Genomic DNA, 16,711 nt, shown 5'->3' on the forward strand with positions numbered 1-16,711 from the left:
ATTATCATAATGTCCCTCGTAAAATAACGAACTCATATAAAAATTTGGGATGTTACATTTAGCGATTTAAATGGAAGACGACGATGATTTAAGATTTTATTGGAAAATCAGGACTCCAATGTGAGATTAAAGATTTGGGAATTGTCAGAATTGTGATGAGTTGTTCAAGGTTTCCTTCTTCAAGAATGTCGAACCGGGGATTGAGTAGAGAATTAGGGGCCAAAGCCATTACCCCTTTGGGGCGCCCCTGATTAAGATAACATGATAAACTATAAGTTAAGTATATTTATAATATGATACATTGTGTGTTTATAATTGTTTTAGGAATGTTGATAAATACAATCAACTAGTTGGAGTTGCTAGTGCAATATGGAAGGAGTTTTGTACATGTACATTTAAACTCTGACATATCAAAACACTTGTGAATTTGTTTACGTCGACAAAATCTATTTTATTTTTAATACAAATTCGTTTTCAATAAAATTAATATTGAAATGTTGAGAAAAAAAACTAAAACGTCGTTTAAGTTGCCTAGGGAGATGCAATAGGACTTTTGTACATATATATCTACAATATGACATATCAAAGCACTTGGTAATGTTGATTACGATATAAAAATATACTTTATTTCGAATGCAATCACATTTTCAATGGAATAACCTTATTTGTTGGTTTGACTGTCTTTTATATCTTCAATCAAAGGACTATTTTTTAGGAATATATTTATTTGTAATTGGGAGTACATGATGAAAATAAAGAGACATGGTAAGTTATAGTGTTCTACAACAATTGAGGATTAACATTGTTCATTCTTCAATGCGATTGTTCTGCTTGTTTAATCTGTTTTTTTAACTACAATTTCTAGATAAATATATTACAATCTCCACCCTTAATTGGTTAGTTAATTTTTTTGCGTACCATACAACTTTTTTTTAATTGAAGAAATACATTGTTTAGTAGTTACCTATTAAGATTTAAGAACCTATTTAGTGGACCACTTAATATAATAAGTTAATTCAAAGTTCACTTACAACCCAAATTGATGTTAACTTACAACCCAAATAGCACTAAAGTACATCAAGTTAAATGCCCAACTTAATAGACCACTTACACCCTATTACACAACTTCAGCCCAACTTTCAGCCCAGTCCACTACTTAAAGGCTAATTAACACTCATTCATTCTACTCTTACATCCATAACCACATGGGGAGCGACACATTTTCTACACACCTTGATAACGCTACACCACATGCAGTTTATTCGTTCCGCTATTCGTTTCTCGCTTTTTCATATATTGTGTCAAAACGGAAGCATTTTCCCCATTCCGTTGACAAGATCCTTCCTATAAGGTAGATACGATCTCCTCTTTTCAACTTCATTTTCCGCTCTTCTTTGCACGTAAAATCGCTCATGCGTCGCCCACCGCCTGCCAGAATTCCTTTTTTGTTTCGGATTATCCTCCTTCACCATCGGCTCCTTACGTTCGCTGTTGCTCCGCCTCAGCAAATACCGGAATATCCACCTTTTCGATTCAGACCCGAAAGACCTACTCTTCTTGCATTTACGTGGACTATCCGATTCATCGGTTTCTGATGATGTATATGAAGAAGAATCTTCTTGTTCACTGATGAACAACTTCCCTAATGAACCCGTAATGTCACAATTGAAAGCAGTCCAAGCTTGTGAATCGCTTTCTTCGTCGCTTAACACTAACGAGAATTCAAAATCGTCATCGTAGATGTCCCCATTTTCGTGCAATCGTGCTACTTCTTCTTCATGGATCGCTTTTGCGACCGCTCTAGATGTGATATTGTCATTAGAGTAACAACTGAAGCTTGGAGCGAATTCAGTTTCTTCCATTTTCAGTTGTTGATTTTGCATTTTGATGAGATTTTGTAGGAAATTGTTTGTTTTTTTTTTAGTTGAAAGAGACCTTGAGACTTGATGAATGGAAGGAGACAAGAGAGATTGGGTATTTATAGAGAGAGGAACGTGATCAATTCTTGTTTATATTTTATTTAGAATTTAAAATGAATTTTAATTGTGTTATTTATGTGTAGTATTAAAATTTAATATATTCAATAATATCTCTGCCAACTGTGTCTATATGAAAATAACAAATATGATAAGTATTATGAAACTGGCTTTTTATAATCCAGCTTAGTGATTTGTATCAGGCTCGCTGTGTAAGAAGCATTTTTCTGCTACATCAGCATCATAACGCCTTTTTAAAGAATGTGTAATGGTTAATGCTCCTTAATGCCCCCTTTCAATCATGACTTTTCGTTTTGTTTTCTCTCTGTTGGGCATTAGGTCATGCGTAATGGGGCACTATAGGGGTGTGAAGGGCTTGATAAAGCCCCCAACACTGTCCCCTCTGGGTAAGGGCATGAAGAGAGAGATGTTTCTAGTATAATGCTCAATGGAGAGAAAATAAAACGGAATGTAACGATTGAAAGGGCATTAATGAACGTTAACCATTACATGTTTTTTAAAGGGGCGTTATGATGCTGATATGACGAAAACTTGCCCCTTAAGGAGCATGAACCATTCCAAATGGTCTTGTACTAGAAAAGCAAATCTTTCTTCATACCCCTATAATACCTAAGAGGACAGTGTTTGGGGCGTTATCAAGCTCCTTCACGCTTCTATAATACTGCATTACGCTTGGCCTCATGATTCTAAATACTAGTTATAAATACTAGTTATGTTATTATTTAGGAAACACAACTTTAGTAAGATAACAAATTAGTAACACTTTTCTTTAATACAAGAAATTATACTCTTATACAATTAGTAACTTAGGGTATCAAGACATACACATGCCTTTTCAAACCATTTGTGCATTAAACCTCCTACCGTTTCGTAACTTAAGACATGTCGTTTCTCTTCTTTTTAAACCTTCAGGCGCGTCACTTTGTTTCCTCTAAAAACCAATTCCTTTTAAAAGAACCATCTTCTCCAAGAAACGGTTACAACCACAATTAGTATATAACAATAATTTAATAAGAAAAACGGTTATCACCACGTTTGCGGTGGAGACGCAAACTTTCATTTGCCATGAAAGTCGGTTCAACTCCCGCTATACACTATCATGGTAAGTAACAAATCGCTTCATAAACCATACCAACGCTTCATAAATCATACAACCATAATAATAATTGATTTAAACTTTACGTGAAAAGACGCAATGATTCAAACGGGTGTTTTTTAGTCCTATAAATACATTGAGTCTCATTTTCCATTGGCATCCATCCAATTTGATTACACAAGACTTTTTCATATGTACCAGAATTCAACTAAACGAGCGATACGACCGACGGGGAATTGAAAGTGTAGATATATAAATTACAATATCAAATACAAGAAATGTATTGATTGGTAACGGTGTGAGGTGTCCATACATACTACCACCCAAAAATTTAAAATCAGTTATCTGCTGCAACCGCACACCACACGTGTAGCAACATGATTCGTTTTGTTGTTACTGCCCCAATCAGATTCCATTTATATATAATTGGTTAGACTACATGTACTGGGGCGCGGTGAAGGCCATAGCGCCGGTATGGAGCCCCCCACACCGCCCCCAGGGGCGCCATGATCAAAAAAAAGAAAACCGGCATGAAAAAATTCGCGGCGCGAGAAGGTGGGCATTTTCCACTTTGGTCCCTGCATTTTACAATTTGGTCCCTGCATTAAAACACTTTGGTCCCTGCATTTTACACTTTGGTCCCTGCATTTTACACTTTGGTTATGATGAGGTAGGGCTTTATGACTACGGCCTCAAGCCCCATAAAGCCCCGGGGTGATGTGGCATGCCACATGGCGCATAACGCCCCTTTGGGGGCTTTATGACTACACATGGCCTTACCAACATTTGACATTGTTGTGACAAAAGTCAGTTAATGCTATATTTTGCCTACGTGTCTAAACAAACATTAACTACCGTTATCTCCACGTCACCATCAACAATAATTGTATTGATATTGACAAGTAAATAGTAACCCCATATGCCCATGAAGGTCCGAACGTTGGTGGCAAGCCATATAAATGACATATGTTGGCTTCTTAGAGAAGGCACTATGGTATTTATGGTGTATGGGTTATTGATGGAGTTTGGATATTGGATTTAAATAATTTTAACTTTTAGTAATTTTTTTAACGGTAAATTTGGATCACTGACGGACTATTGGAGTATCATCGTGCCACCAGCAGAACCACCCGATCATATTCATCTCCATTAGGCAATAATGCCTATACACCAATTCAAGAGGAAACCCAAGAAATCTGGGAAAAACCCCCTTTGTGGGAATCGAACCCATGACCTAATGGTCATAAGCCTTATCCCACCCCCAAGATACCACTAGGCTATAATGCCATAGGTTAACTTTTAGTAATTGGTTGATAACATTCTCAACTTTCTATTTGCATCACAACACTTATAACTTTTAACTTATTTTCCTCTGGCACTCCCAAATTAATTGAACCCTAACCAAGTTAGTTGACGTCATATGTCATGCCACTAATCAAATCAGCAAAAGTTCCATGTCAGATGTCACGTCTGCAAAAATGTCTGGTCATATGACAAATACGATATAAGTTCAATACAGAAAAATAAGTTGAAAGTTGGGATTGGCGTGGGACAATTCGTAAGTTGGAAGTGTTATCAGCAAATTATGAAAGTTGAGGTTATTTAAATCAAATATCCTTTATACAATAACTTTTTACACCTAAATACGATCTTATCTTATTTATATAAGGATTTGAACTTACATCGTATTTGTGAGAGACAAACGTTATACCACAAAACCACTTACTTGGTTATTGATGTACTAATACGATGACACATGATGATGATAACTATGACTTGTTTACTGATTGAGGATGTTTATCTTGTTAAACAGAAGAAAAAAAAAAGGTGAATTAATAAAAACAAATTATGAAAATTACGTTTTCGGTTCATGTGGTCTGACGAAATTCTTGGTTTCAGTCCCAAATCTTTTTTTTTTTTTTTTTTTTTGCCTAATACACTTTGCCGTTACCATTTTATTGTCTTTTCAGACCTTGAGAATAAGACCATTACATTATGATGCTAAATGGAATGACATTTTGATTAAAGTTTTATTGTTGGTTTTTTTCTTGGTAGGGCTTGTTTAGTTTATAATACCCTTTACTTTCAAATATGATCTAGGACTAGGTGTAACATTAAGAAAGTGTTCTTCATTCTTTAACTTACATCTTCACAAAGTGTGTTGAAGACTAGTATGCAATTCCCTATTTATTGTTTCATGCAAACGGAACCATGTCGGGAAGTTTTCAAATGTTTTATATTGTTGAGCTACATACATTATACCGGACTAGGGGACTTGTAGAGGAACCCTCCAAAATGACCAAAGTCTAATATGATAATTCATACAATTCCAATCTTGGCAAACCAAGTTGGAGGTGGCCCATGCTCACTAGGCTTCTACTCTTAAAAGACCATGTTACTCTTCCTTCCCAAACTATCTCTATACACTACCACTCTTATAAACACAAATACATATTGATGGTGGAATCTAATACTGACTTGAGATGGTGGTCCAGAGACTACGGTCTCTAATCCTATCTAACGAGTTCGTCATGTTTTGCAAATTTGGATCGAGTTGGGGAAGACTAGGTGTGGCTCATGATTAGGGGTGTAAACAAGTCGAGCCCAAGACTGACTAGGCTCGAGATCGGCTCGTCATGCTTTTATGAAGCTCGACTTGGTTCGAGCCTATTATTTTGAGATCAAGCTCGGCTCTAAGTTAAAGCCCAAGAGCTTGAGTTTGGCATGGCTCAGCTCAAGGTAATTTGAGAGCAATATTAAACGAGCTAAAAGCTCACTTTGAGCTCGCTCCGATGGCTTAAATGAGCCAAAGCTCGGCTAGGGCTCGGATCACCAATGTTAAATGGTAAGTATATTATATATAAAAATTAATATAAAATTTGTTTGGGCTCGTTTAAACTCGCGAGCCTAAACGAGTCTTGTATGTAAAGCTCGAGCTCGATAACTAAACAAGTCGTATTTCTTTGAAAATGCGAAGATTTGTGGTATTCTACACCACGTGCTTACCTTATGCCATAAACTTGACGCGATAAACAGCCCGTGAAAATTGGCTAATCATATTATAAGCATTTTGTGGTTAAATATTTATGTGATGCATCATTTTACTTTGAGTCAACTTAATATTTTTAACAATCCCAGTTTCGACCATTACTTCAGAATCATTTTCAGTATGAAAGGACTAGCATTAGACTCGTATATAAGTTTTTAATTTGTTTCTATTGTTAAAGCAATAATCTGTAAACAAGTTTGGCTGTTTGGGTTTAAAAGTAGAAAAAAATACACAAACGTTGTCGAGAGTATAGCTAATGTAGACGGTTTTTGTAAACGATAGTTTCAAAACAAGTAAAACTCACCATCTTCGTGATAAGATTACATCAACTAGGGAAGTTCGGTAGATCTCAAGGGACGATTCAGTGGAGATCTAAAGTCGAAGGATTAAACGAGTAAAATAATAATTAAAGTTATTTACTTATTATTTGAATTATCTATTAGTGTTAGTTTTATTATTATTTGTTTAGATAAGTATTGTTTAGTATTTGAGTTATAGAAGAAATAGAATTCGGATTAGTGTAGGATGTTTAGTCTTTATATATTGAGTCCTTGTAATTAAATTCACAAAAATTCACAGAAGGTAGACTTGCCAACTCGTTGGTTTCTTGGTGGAACTGGATTTTGGCGAGGGAAGTGATCGGTTCGCTTAGGCTCTGGTGTGTTTGGTAAGGGTAAACCAATTTGAACGAGGCAAGTTACAAACCAATTAATAACCACTGATTAGGGTTAAACACTAACCAGTTCTTGCCAAACCGGTTTCACTAACGTTTCAGGTTCGGACAAACCAGGTTCAGGAACCATTTTTACAAATACGAAACGGGCCTAGTTTGGCCTGTTAACATGCTTCTTTAGTTCTTTCGGGCCTAATGTCTTATCTTGGAATATTGTCCCACTCAAATTCAATATCCCTTTATTGTGGTAACGTATTGATGTAAACACTTGAATTGATCCATAACCACTTGTAGGGAAAAACATGGATCACGTTTAATTACAACTAGTAATATATACACTATAAATTTTACATATTACATGTTAGCATACATGATAGCAGCAGGCTATGTTGGTAATTTCACAAGTAAACAAACAAAACCCAACCCTATATTTCCCTGTGGCTGTGCTTCATCCTCTCACTCAAATGGTCCATTTTATCCTTCACCCTACCTGGCAACTCACCAGGACTCACCTCCTCACAACCTTCCGACCGTCTTCTTTGAATCTCATCATGATACATTGGATGAAACCGCGTTTGAAAAGCTCTATAAAGAAAATAAGGTAACAGGGTCGACACAACCACCAAGAAAGTGGTCATCCAATAAAACGGGCTCGGTGCACACGCTTCCACAAACACCCGATAAGCTGTTGTTGACCATAGGGGGTTTATGTACCCATATATCACTAGAAATACGTACCAAAAGAAGATACTGCCCCAGATGAAGAAGTGTTGAATCCAGGTGAAGTAGTTTATGGATAGCGCCATTTGGCAGTTGACAGCCCACACTACACAAGTGTACATTAGGACACCGAGGATTTCGTAATCGATGACGTGGCCGTCTTCACGGAAAGCTTGGTGGATTGTGGAGTTCTTGCAAATGAAGAAGATGATCATGGAACTTAGAACACCGTTGAACATCCATCCGAGGATTCTTGGCCAGTTGAAGAGGATGTTTTGCACTCCCTCTTGATATAGCAATGGGTACTGACAAATTTGAATTACGGGTCAGGTACGCTGTCTTTTCATGTAGCTTGTATTTTATAAAAGTATGTGATTTTAGATAATCAGAAAAACATGATAAAGTATTACCTTTAGACAGAGTCGTGCGGACACATCTTGATCAAAAACACCAAGAGCAATGACAGGAAGTGAGGTGAAGAAAACATTGTAGAATGACATGTACCAATCGTTGTAAGCGGGTTGGCCAGAGAAAGAAGCATGGGCTTCAAACCATAAAAGTGTGAACCCGAAAGCAATGTTTTTGTAGAAGAAGTAACATATCTGGATTCAAAAAACAAATATATCATTTAATTTCTACTTATGTGACATACTTGATGTTTTTAATAAAGAAAAAGATAATGAAATATGCTTCTACCATCATAGCTATACGCCTGTAACACCAATGTCCATGTACCAATAATAATCGTTCAAGAAATCGAAATTGAGCTATTGCAAAATCACTTGCCATCACAGCCTGCAATTCATAAAAGTAAACAATCATCGGTTATAACTGAAAATACCGAAAACTCAAAACAATATTAAAGAAAATGAAAAAAGAAACCTGCATTCCTTCTGCACCACTAATTCCAACACCAATATCCGCCTCTTGAAGCATCCCAACATCATTTGCCCCATCGCCAATTGCTAATGTTGTCTTTCTTGTACCTTCTTTGACCATCTTAGTAACCTGCATGGGTCAAAAGTTACGTAAGTTTACATTAACATTAAGTCCATTAACAAAAAGCAGATAATAAAAACTGAAGAATACATAAGAAACTAGAGTAAAATGCCATTTTCGTTCATGAGGTTTGGCCAGTTTTGCGACTTTCGTCCAAAGGTTTGTTTTTCCGCATCTGGATCCAAAAAGTTTGAAATCTTGCCATTTTCATCCGGCTCGTTAACTCCATCCATTTTTTGTCCGTTAAGTCAGGGGTATTTTCGTCTTTTTACCTATATTATTTTTGTTTTTTATTTGGTAAGGGTATTTAGAATACTTGTACATTATGCTAAATGCTTGTACATAAAGTGAAAACAACCGAATTGCCTTTTAAGTTAACAAACAAGACGGAAATACCCGACTTAACGGAGAAAAATGAATGGAGTTAACGAGCCGGACGAAAATGGCAAGATTTCAAACCTTTTGGATCCAAAAGCGGAAAAACAAACCTTTAGACAAAAGTCACAAAACTGGCCAAACCTCAGGGACGAAAATGACATTTTACTCAAGAAACTACTTACAAGTGCTTTTTGTTTAGGGGAAGAACGGCAGCAAATGACAGATGAGCAATCAACTGCGATTTTTAAAAATAATTCTTCAAGACTTTTATCAAGAGCAAAAGCTAAAGATCTCCCATCAATTATCAAAGCAAACAAAACTGAGCTACTTTTAGATGTAGCTAAATCAATCTGTGATCTTCCTTCTCTCAATTGCTTCTCTATACTTTCTCTAGATGCCTACAAAGAACCATATTTCTAAAATATTTATCAAGTAAATATGACAATTAACAAATTAAAAACCATAAGAGTAAAATGCCATTTCCGTCCCTAAGGTTTCGCCAGTTTAGCGACTTTCGTCCAAAGGTTTGTTCTTTCGCATCTGGATCCAAAAGGTGTGAAATCTTGTCATTTTCACCCGGCTCGTGAACTCCATCATTTTTCTCCGTTAGGTCGGGGTTATTTTCTTCTTTTTTGTTAACTTAAAGGGCAATTCGGTCTTTTTCAAAGGTATTCTATCTTCTTACATAAAGTAAAAAAGACCGAATTGCCCTTTAAGTTAGCGAAAAAGACGGAAATACCCCTGATTTAGCGGAGAAAAATGGATGGAGTTAACGAGCTAGATGAAAATGGCAAGATTTCAAACCTTTTGGATGTAGATGTGGAAAAACAAACCTTTGGACGAGAGTCGCAAAAATGGCCAAACCTTAGGGACGGAAATGGCATTTTACTCAAAACCGTAATTAAATTCATACAGGAACCGTACCTTGGCAATGGCCTCTCTGTCTCTTAGCTTTTCTAAGGACTTAATATCCGGAGAATCTAATGTGATCACAATTTGTTTCATTCCTTGGGCTAGTAATCGACAAGCATACCTGTACATGTCAAAGAGTAAAAGCCGATGATTTAATATGTAGAAAATAAATCAAACATTATGTAAACTAAGTATGTGGTCATACCCTATATTTATTGCAGTCTCCATCTTATCACCGGTTAACACCCAAATCTTAATTCCAGCATTTGCAAGTTTCTCTATGCATTCAGGAACCTTAAACCAACATAACATTGTTGAGTGAAGTTAGTTTTTACTAACAACATTTTATAGATAAGTAGCATGTTAGATATTATTACAAAACTGGTAATCTTTCCATAGTACTTTTTTTAATGGATTAGTCATGCGGGTTGGGTAAGGGGCCGAAACAGGAAATTTTACGGGTAGGGCCTAGTTGGGTTGACCCGAAACACTTCTCGAAGTATAAATTATATTTTTAATGAATAAATAGTGTGTCAAATATTCGAAAATAATCGTATCTTTTGAATAAAATGATTTATGATGCTTTGTGCAAATAAAATACACTATGGACGTGTTTGACATGTTTCCTTTTAAACTATTTTTCTTATTTTAGGAGTAAAAGGCCATTTTCGTCCCTGAGGTTTGGCTCTTTTTGCGATTTTCGTCCAAAGGTTTGTTTTTCCGCATCTGGATCCAAAATGTTTGAAATCTTGCCACTTTCATCCAACTCGTCAACTACATCCATTTTTTAACGTTAAGTCAGGGGTATTTTCGTCTTTTTAGACATTTTTTTGTGATGATAAAGGGTTTGGGTGGGGAGAAAGTCAACAGAGGTGGATCTTTATTTCTTATAGGTTTTTTATTTTCATAAAAATGTCTAAAAGACGGAAATGCCCCTCATTTAACGGAAAAAAATGGATGGAGTTAACAAGTCGGATGAAAATGGCAAGATTTCAAACTTTTTGGATCCAGATGCGGAAAAACAAACCTTTGGACAAAAGTCGCAAAACTAGCCAAACCTCAGGGACGAAAATGGCATTTTACTCTTATTTTAGCCATTTGATCCACTATAGATAAAATAATCCGAACCGCCCCCTTCATACGCAAAGGTCAGCATTGCCACCTCTAGCTTACAGAATAATAATAAAGTATGAGGACAAAAGTTGATTTTTTATGCATACCCCTTTTTGAAGTTTGTCCTCAACTGCTGTAGCACCAAGTAGAATCAAGTCCTGTTCTATCTTCTCAGCAGCAGCATCTATTAAACTGTCCCGATCAAGTGAAACTGAAGTTTTGGCTTTTAAGAATTCTTCTTCCCATGTTTTATATTCTACTTCATCAAGAGGGCGATATGCAACTACTAAAGTTCGTAAACCGGCCTCGGCATATTTGTTGATATGATTCTTTGTTTGATCTTCAAATGGTTGACTTTCTTTAGAGAGTTTTTCAAACATGATACTGAATGAATTCAAATAATGTAAATTAACAGTTTTTAATTGTGAGTGGTTACAGTCTAAATAAATATGTGTCAGTTGTCACCTGTCAGCACCCTTGCAAAGTAAGAAGAGCTGATTTTCTGCATTTCGAACGATCACTGACATCCTCTTACGAGCACTGCTGAACTCTATCATATTAAGAAGCTCATATGACCTGGAAAAAGAAAAGGACTAAAACTGTGAAACCGAACTTCTTAAATCATTTCGTTCAAACACTTGGATAATCTTTAAAATAATATAACTTTTGTAATCATCATAGACTCACTAGATATTTCTTAAAAGAGTAAAATGCCATTTTCGTTCCTGAGGTTTGGCCAGTTTGGTGACTTTCGTCCAAAGGTTTATTTTTTCACATCTGGATTCAAAAGGTTTGAAGTCTTGTCATTTTCATCCAGCTCGTTAACTCCATTTATTTTTCTCCGTTAAGTCAAGGGTATTTCTCTCTTTTTTGTTAACTTAAAGGGCAATTCGGTCTTTTTTTCACTTTATGTACAAGTATTTAGCAGAATGTACAAGTATTTAGAAGACTGAATTGCCCTTTAAGTTAACAAAAAAGATGAAAATACCCCTGCCTTAACGGAGAAAAAATGGATGGAGTTAACGAGCTGGATGAAAATGGCAAGATTTTAGACCTTTTGGATCCAGATGCCAAAAAACAAACCTTTGGACAAAAGTCACAAAACTGGCCAAATCTCAAGGACGAAAATGGCATTTTACTCTTCTTAAAAAAAAGAACCTGGACAAAAGAGCATTCTCAAATTATGCAAGTCAAGCAACTGGCTTCTCCTTAGCAGCTCTTATATCCACATAAAGAAGGGCAAATGCCATAAAAATAAAAAAAAATACTTTGTTTTTCTCATAAAATTCCTTCCACTTTTTTTTTGCACATTAAAAACCAAAATACTTTCTTTTTTTTCCCTCATAAAAGTCCCTAAACCACTTTTTGCATGTAAAAGTCCCTCCAAATGTTAAATTTGAACAAAATTGTGAATATTTTTTTACTTATTAATATCACGTTAGAAAAGAATTGAGATCAATTAATATTTTAAATTGGATATATAACAAACCAAAGTATGTGCAATGTTTGTCTTTTCTTTTCCATTTTAAATCCAATAAATTGATAACAGTAAATATTATTCGGACAACAATACAATAAAATTCACGAGCGTGGATGACATAACTCAAAATAAAATAACAAACATATAAAATGGTATGCACAAATTTAAAATCGTTAGTAAAAGATAATTTGTCAAATAGTGTTTTCTTGATTTCATCTGATCATAACTAAGAGATTTATTTTGTTAAAGTTTAACATTTACGGGACTTGTATGATACAAGAGTAGAAGTATGTTGTTTTTTAAGTATAAAAAGTGGTTAGGGGAATTTTATGAGACAAAAAGAGTATGTTGGTTTTTTATGTGCAAAAAAAAAAAGTGGAGGGACTTTTATGAAACAAAAAGAAAGTATGTTGCTTTTTAAGTGCAAAACAAAGTGGAAGGACTTTGATGAGAAAAAACAGAAAGTATGTTGGGTTTTTATAGCATTTCCCCCATAAAGAGCATTGAAAGAAAAATTATCAGACAAGTATATATGGAAAAAAAATTATTATCTCACCTGTCAACCGTCTTTCCATTCTCAAATTCATGCAAAGAGATGCTTGTTTGTGTCCTTTGAAAGAACTCAAAACCAACTTCTCGAGCAGCTATGACAAAAGCAGCTTCATCTGGTGACTCAGCTTCATATGAAAGCTCACCGGTGTCTCTATTAACTTCAGGTATAGCTGTATGGCAAATAGCTAATACTCTAAAAAACTTCTGTATAACATCGGAGTTAGGTTCATTGACCCATTGACTATCCATAATCCGTTCATCCCAAAAGTTAAAACCTTTAACTGATTTCCGTGATTTCACAGCATGATCATCTGATATGTTTGAGGTATTACCAGCATCAAGCTGCTCCACATTTTTCCTTTTGGCCAGAGCTAATTCCACTTCTGTCATACCACGCCCATAAGAAACGCCTGCTATCGAGCATTTAACGAACTCCATTGAGTTGCAGGTTAGAGTACCAGTTTTATCAGACAAAACCGTATCAACCTGACCCAATTCTTCATTCAAATTTGACGTTCGTGCACGCGCTGGTCTGTTTGTTTCTTCATGGTACATGTCTTGATCTTGATTTATGAATACACTCTGCAACACCTTTACCATTTCAATGGATACATACAGTGATATCGGAATTAAATAGCCGTATAACATAAGGCCTGTTAAGAAATGTAGTAATGCAGCTAATGCGGGTCTTTTCGGGTCGTAAAGAGCAGTTGTACGACTTGGTTCAAGATACCATCTTCTATAACTTCCATTGTTCAAATCTCTATTGGTTCTTATCCCGAAAAAGATTGACCCAATGAAAGATATAGAAATCAAAGTGCTGAAGAGAATGTAGATTATTTTGTCCATTCTTCTTTCTATTTTACTTCTTTTAGAAGGTGGATCTGTAGCATTCTGCATGACTTTAGTATCATGCCCAGTGAAAATAACCACCCCGTAAACGTATTCAGTGTTTTTAAGCTTTGAATCTCTTAACAGAACTTGTTGAAGTGAAAGTGGATGCTGATTATTATTGTAGCTTAAGTTCCCAACAAACGAGTATAAATCCTCATTTGGATCTTCACATTTGACCACTGCTTTGAATTGGCGAAATGAGTCGTCATCTTGTAAGGAAGCAGTGAAATCAAATGCGTGTTTTAATTTCAGATTCGTTTCACCATCGAGATTCATGGTTTCAACATAACAAATCCCGTCGGGATAGCTTGATGAAAGGAGAAGAAGATCTGCTGGAAAATATTCGTCTTTGTGGACCTTAACAAGATCACCAACACGTAAATCTTTCCATTTTCTTTCGGAAAATGAGTGGTCTCTGTAAACGTGGATCTTTCGATTGTTCGCCTTTATGTCCTGAAAATGATAAAACTCAGAATTATTTTAATAATTATTTTATGTTAATATTATTATTTTCTTTTTTTGCTAGGGGGTGAAAGTTATTCATGCTATGATCTTATACTACAAGTTTCAACACCGGTCTGATAGCCCCTCGGGTTTGCATCCCAATTCTGATGCTATCAATTATGGTATGGAATCCACAGGGTATACCATATAATGTATTGATTGCAATCATGGTTTCAAATAAATACACTAAAAACAAAGATTTTAGAAAATTTTGACAAAAAATATTTCAAAGACATTTTCCCCTAATTATTCCATTTTGGGCATATAAAGAAAAGTAGGCATAATGCAGATAAATTAAAAATTTATCAAAATTATAAACCTAAAAATAGCGATGTACCTGTTTCCGGCGTCTCCAATCTTCCACACCTTCCTTTGCCATAGTAGCTCCAATCACCAACAACAAAGGAAAAAGAATACTAGAAGCACGAAACGGCGCCAACGGACTAAACGAAACACAAGCTACAACAAGAAAGTAAATATTCGCAACGCGCCGAAACTGCTCAAACAAAGACTTCGGTAAAAAATTAACCGCCGTATACTTCGTGGTCGACACATAATTCCCACGGTATCTCAACTGAACCGCCTCCGGATTATCAACATCATTACAATACACCACTCTAGAATAACCTTTCTGTCCAATCTGACCATGCTCATCTCTAGTTGAAGGCCGAAAACACGATAACGAATAGATTTTACTAAACTGAACCCTCTCATGCCTCCCAAACGCCATATCCCCAATGTATAAACCCTAATCTGCTAAAAACTGTTGAAAAAACCTAATCTACTCTTCCAAATTCAAATTCACACACAGTAGAGCCTCAAAACACACAGTAAAAGTCAACGTAGAGTCTAAATCAGTAACACATTCATAAAATGATAAAATCTGCAGATATTATCATGTTATTACAAAGATTTTGAACTATAACTAACATTAAGTTAACAAACAAACATCTTATTATCTAAATATAGCAAATTACAGATCTCATAAACCTGATCCGTAACTTTGAAACCTAAAACGGAAACCGCAACGAACGTGTTCGATTTCAAACTTCAATACATGAAGTTATACATACAAGTGGTTGTATATATGTGTAGGAACTGAAATTTGGAGCAATTTGAAGTGCAGATGGAGCTGGTGAAGGTTCAAAACCCTAGGAGAAGCAAAATAGAAGGAACAGAGTGGAGAAAATTCCTTACTTAGGTCAGAAGTTGCAGAGATCTCTTGCTTTCTCCATTAATACACTGGTTAATGGAGTAGATAGATGGATATATGCACATGAGAGAGTGTATATATTATATATATGTATATATGTTATATGTATATATGATTATGCTATATGTAGAGGAGTAGTTAGCTTCATGACCTATTGCCCTTCTTACAAGCAAACAAACACAAAATGATATGCAAAACTTACTTTCATTTCTTTTCTTTTCTTTTCTTTTTATATTTTAATTGTATAATTTTCGGAATCTTGTAATATCTTACTTGTTTATGTTTTGATTTTGTTTTGTTTTAAGAAATTGTAATGTTTTGAAAGTATGAGTACGATTTGGCAAATTTCTTGTTTTGTTAATTATTACACGTATCAAAAAAATAATTAAAAAACATAGGATGTTTTTTTCTTTAAATAAAACTAAAAAATTGCATTATCGTGTACTCTTAGAATTACCAATGGGCATGTAGTGGTACAATAGGGTTAAAATAGTCATTTTCAAATGGTTTAAGTTTCATTGTAAATAAATGATGTACATGATGTAGATTTAAGTTGCCGTTTAAACAAAAAAGGTTTTCATAGGGTTATGTATTATGAGTACTTATTATTTAAAAAGGACATATTGTTATAAATAATTATATATATTATAGTTACTTGAAAAAAAATAAGAAGTCGTACAAAAGGTATCAACGTACTCCGATTGATCTCATTCAAGAGGCATTGGAACCGTTTCATTGAACTCTACAATGTGAGATTTTAGGTTTTTACTTTTGGATTTATAGGTTGTAGATTTTTGAATTTTTATTTATTATCATTGTGTCTTTTATTTATCATTGTGCCTTTTTTACATTTGCGTCATTGTGTCTCTTTTGCGACTCATTGTGTCTTTTTTCATCGACATTATGTTATATTTTTCGGCATTATATTATATTTTGCTCGACATTGTGTCATCTTGTGTGATACATTGTGTCTTTCTACACTTCTTATTTTTAGAAGTCTTTGTAGAATATCTTAACCCTAATATAATATGGTGTCATTTATTTCTTTGTTGTATAAGATCAATACAAATATAGTCTAGAATGATGCTTACGAGTAAAAATGAACGGTAAATTGTAAGCTTTTTTTATAAC

The 16,711-nt window shown here is 35.0% G+C and overlaps 2 protein-coding genes across 2 annotated transcripts; both read right to left on the minus strand.

Moving 5' to 3' along the window:
* Window positions 1–1,301: 1,301 nt before the first annotated feature.
* On the minus strand, window positions 1,302–1,862 carry LOC110924125. Its single transcript, XM_022168160.1, has one exon. The coding sequence runs from the start codon at window positions 1,860–1,862 to the stop codon at window positions 1,302–1,304; it is 561 nt and encodes a 186-aa protein (XP_022023852.1).
* A 5,175-nt stretch (window positions 1,863–7,037) lies between these two features.
* On the minus strand, window positions 7,038–15,736 carry LOC110920580 (probable phospholipid-transporting ATPase 8). The gene is made up of 11 exons (XM_022164743.2): window positions 14,705–15,736; window positions 12,974–14,316; window positions 11,403–11,513; window positions 11,045–11,321; window positions 10,030–10,118; window positions 9,837–9,945; window positions 9,095–9,310; window positions 8,418–8,543; window positions 8,232–8,330; window positions 7,946–8,137; window positions 7,038–7,840 (listed from the first exon to the last, which is right to left on the minus strand). The coding sequence occupies exons 1-11, from the start codon at window positions 15,095–15,097 to the stop codon at window positions 7,241–7,243; spliced, it is 3,555 nt and encodes a 1,184-aa protein (XP_022020435.1). The 5' UTR covers window positions 15,098–15,736; the 3' UTR covers window positions 7,038–7,240.
* Between the last annotated feature and the right edge of the window lie 975 nt (window positions 15,737–16,711).

This window comes from Helianthus annuus, chromosome 17 (assembly GCF_002127325.2).
Source record: "Helianthus annuus cultivar XRQ/B chromosome 17, HanXRQr2.0-SUNRISE, whole genome shotgun sequence".
Lineage (NCBI taxonomy): Eukaryota > Viridiplantae > Streptophyta > Magnoliopsida > Asterales > Asteraceae > Helianthus > Helianthus annuus.

What these genes read in the sequence shown, in the direction of transcription:
- LOC110924125 (XM_022168160.1), bottom strand. Translation starts at nt 1,862, where the DNA reads ATGGAAGAAACTGAATTCGCTCCAAGCTTCAGTTGTTACTCTAATGAC.
- LOC110920580 (XM_022164743.2), bottom strand. Translation starts at nt 15,097, where the DNA reads ATGGCGTTTGGGAGGCATGAGAGGGTTCAGTTTAGTAAAATCTATTCG. An exon ending in ATTGGAGACGCCGGAAACAG is followed by an intron (nt 14,317 to 14,704) that starts GTACATCGCTAT and finishes TATCATTTTCAG; the next exon opens with GACATAAAGGCGAACAATCG. An exon ending in GAGACTGCAATAAATATAGG is followed by an intron (nt 9,946 to 10,029) that starts GTATGACCACAT and finishes TGACATGTACAG; the next exon opens with GTATGCTTGTCGATTACTAG.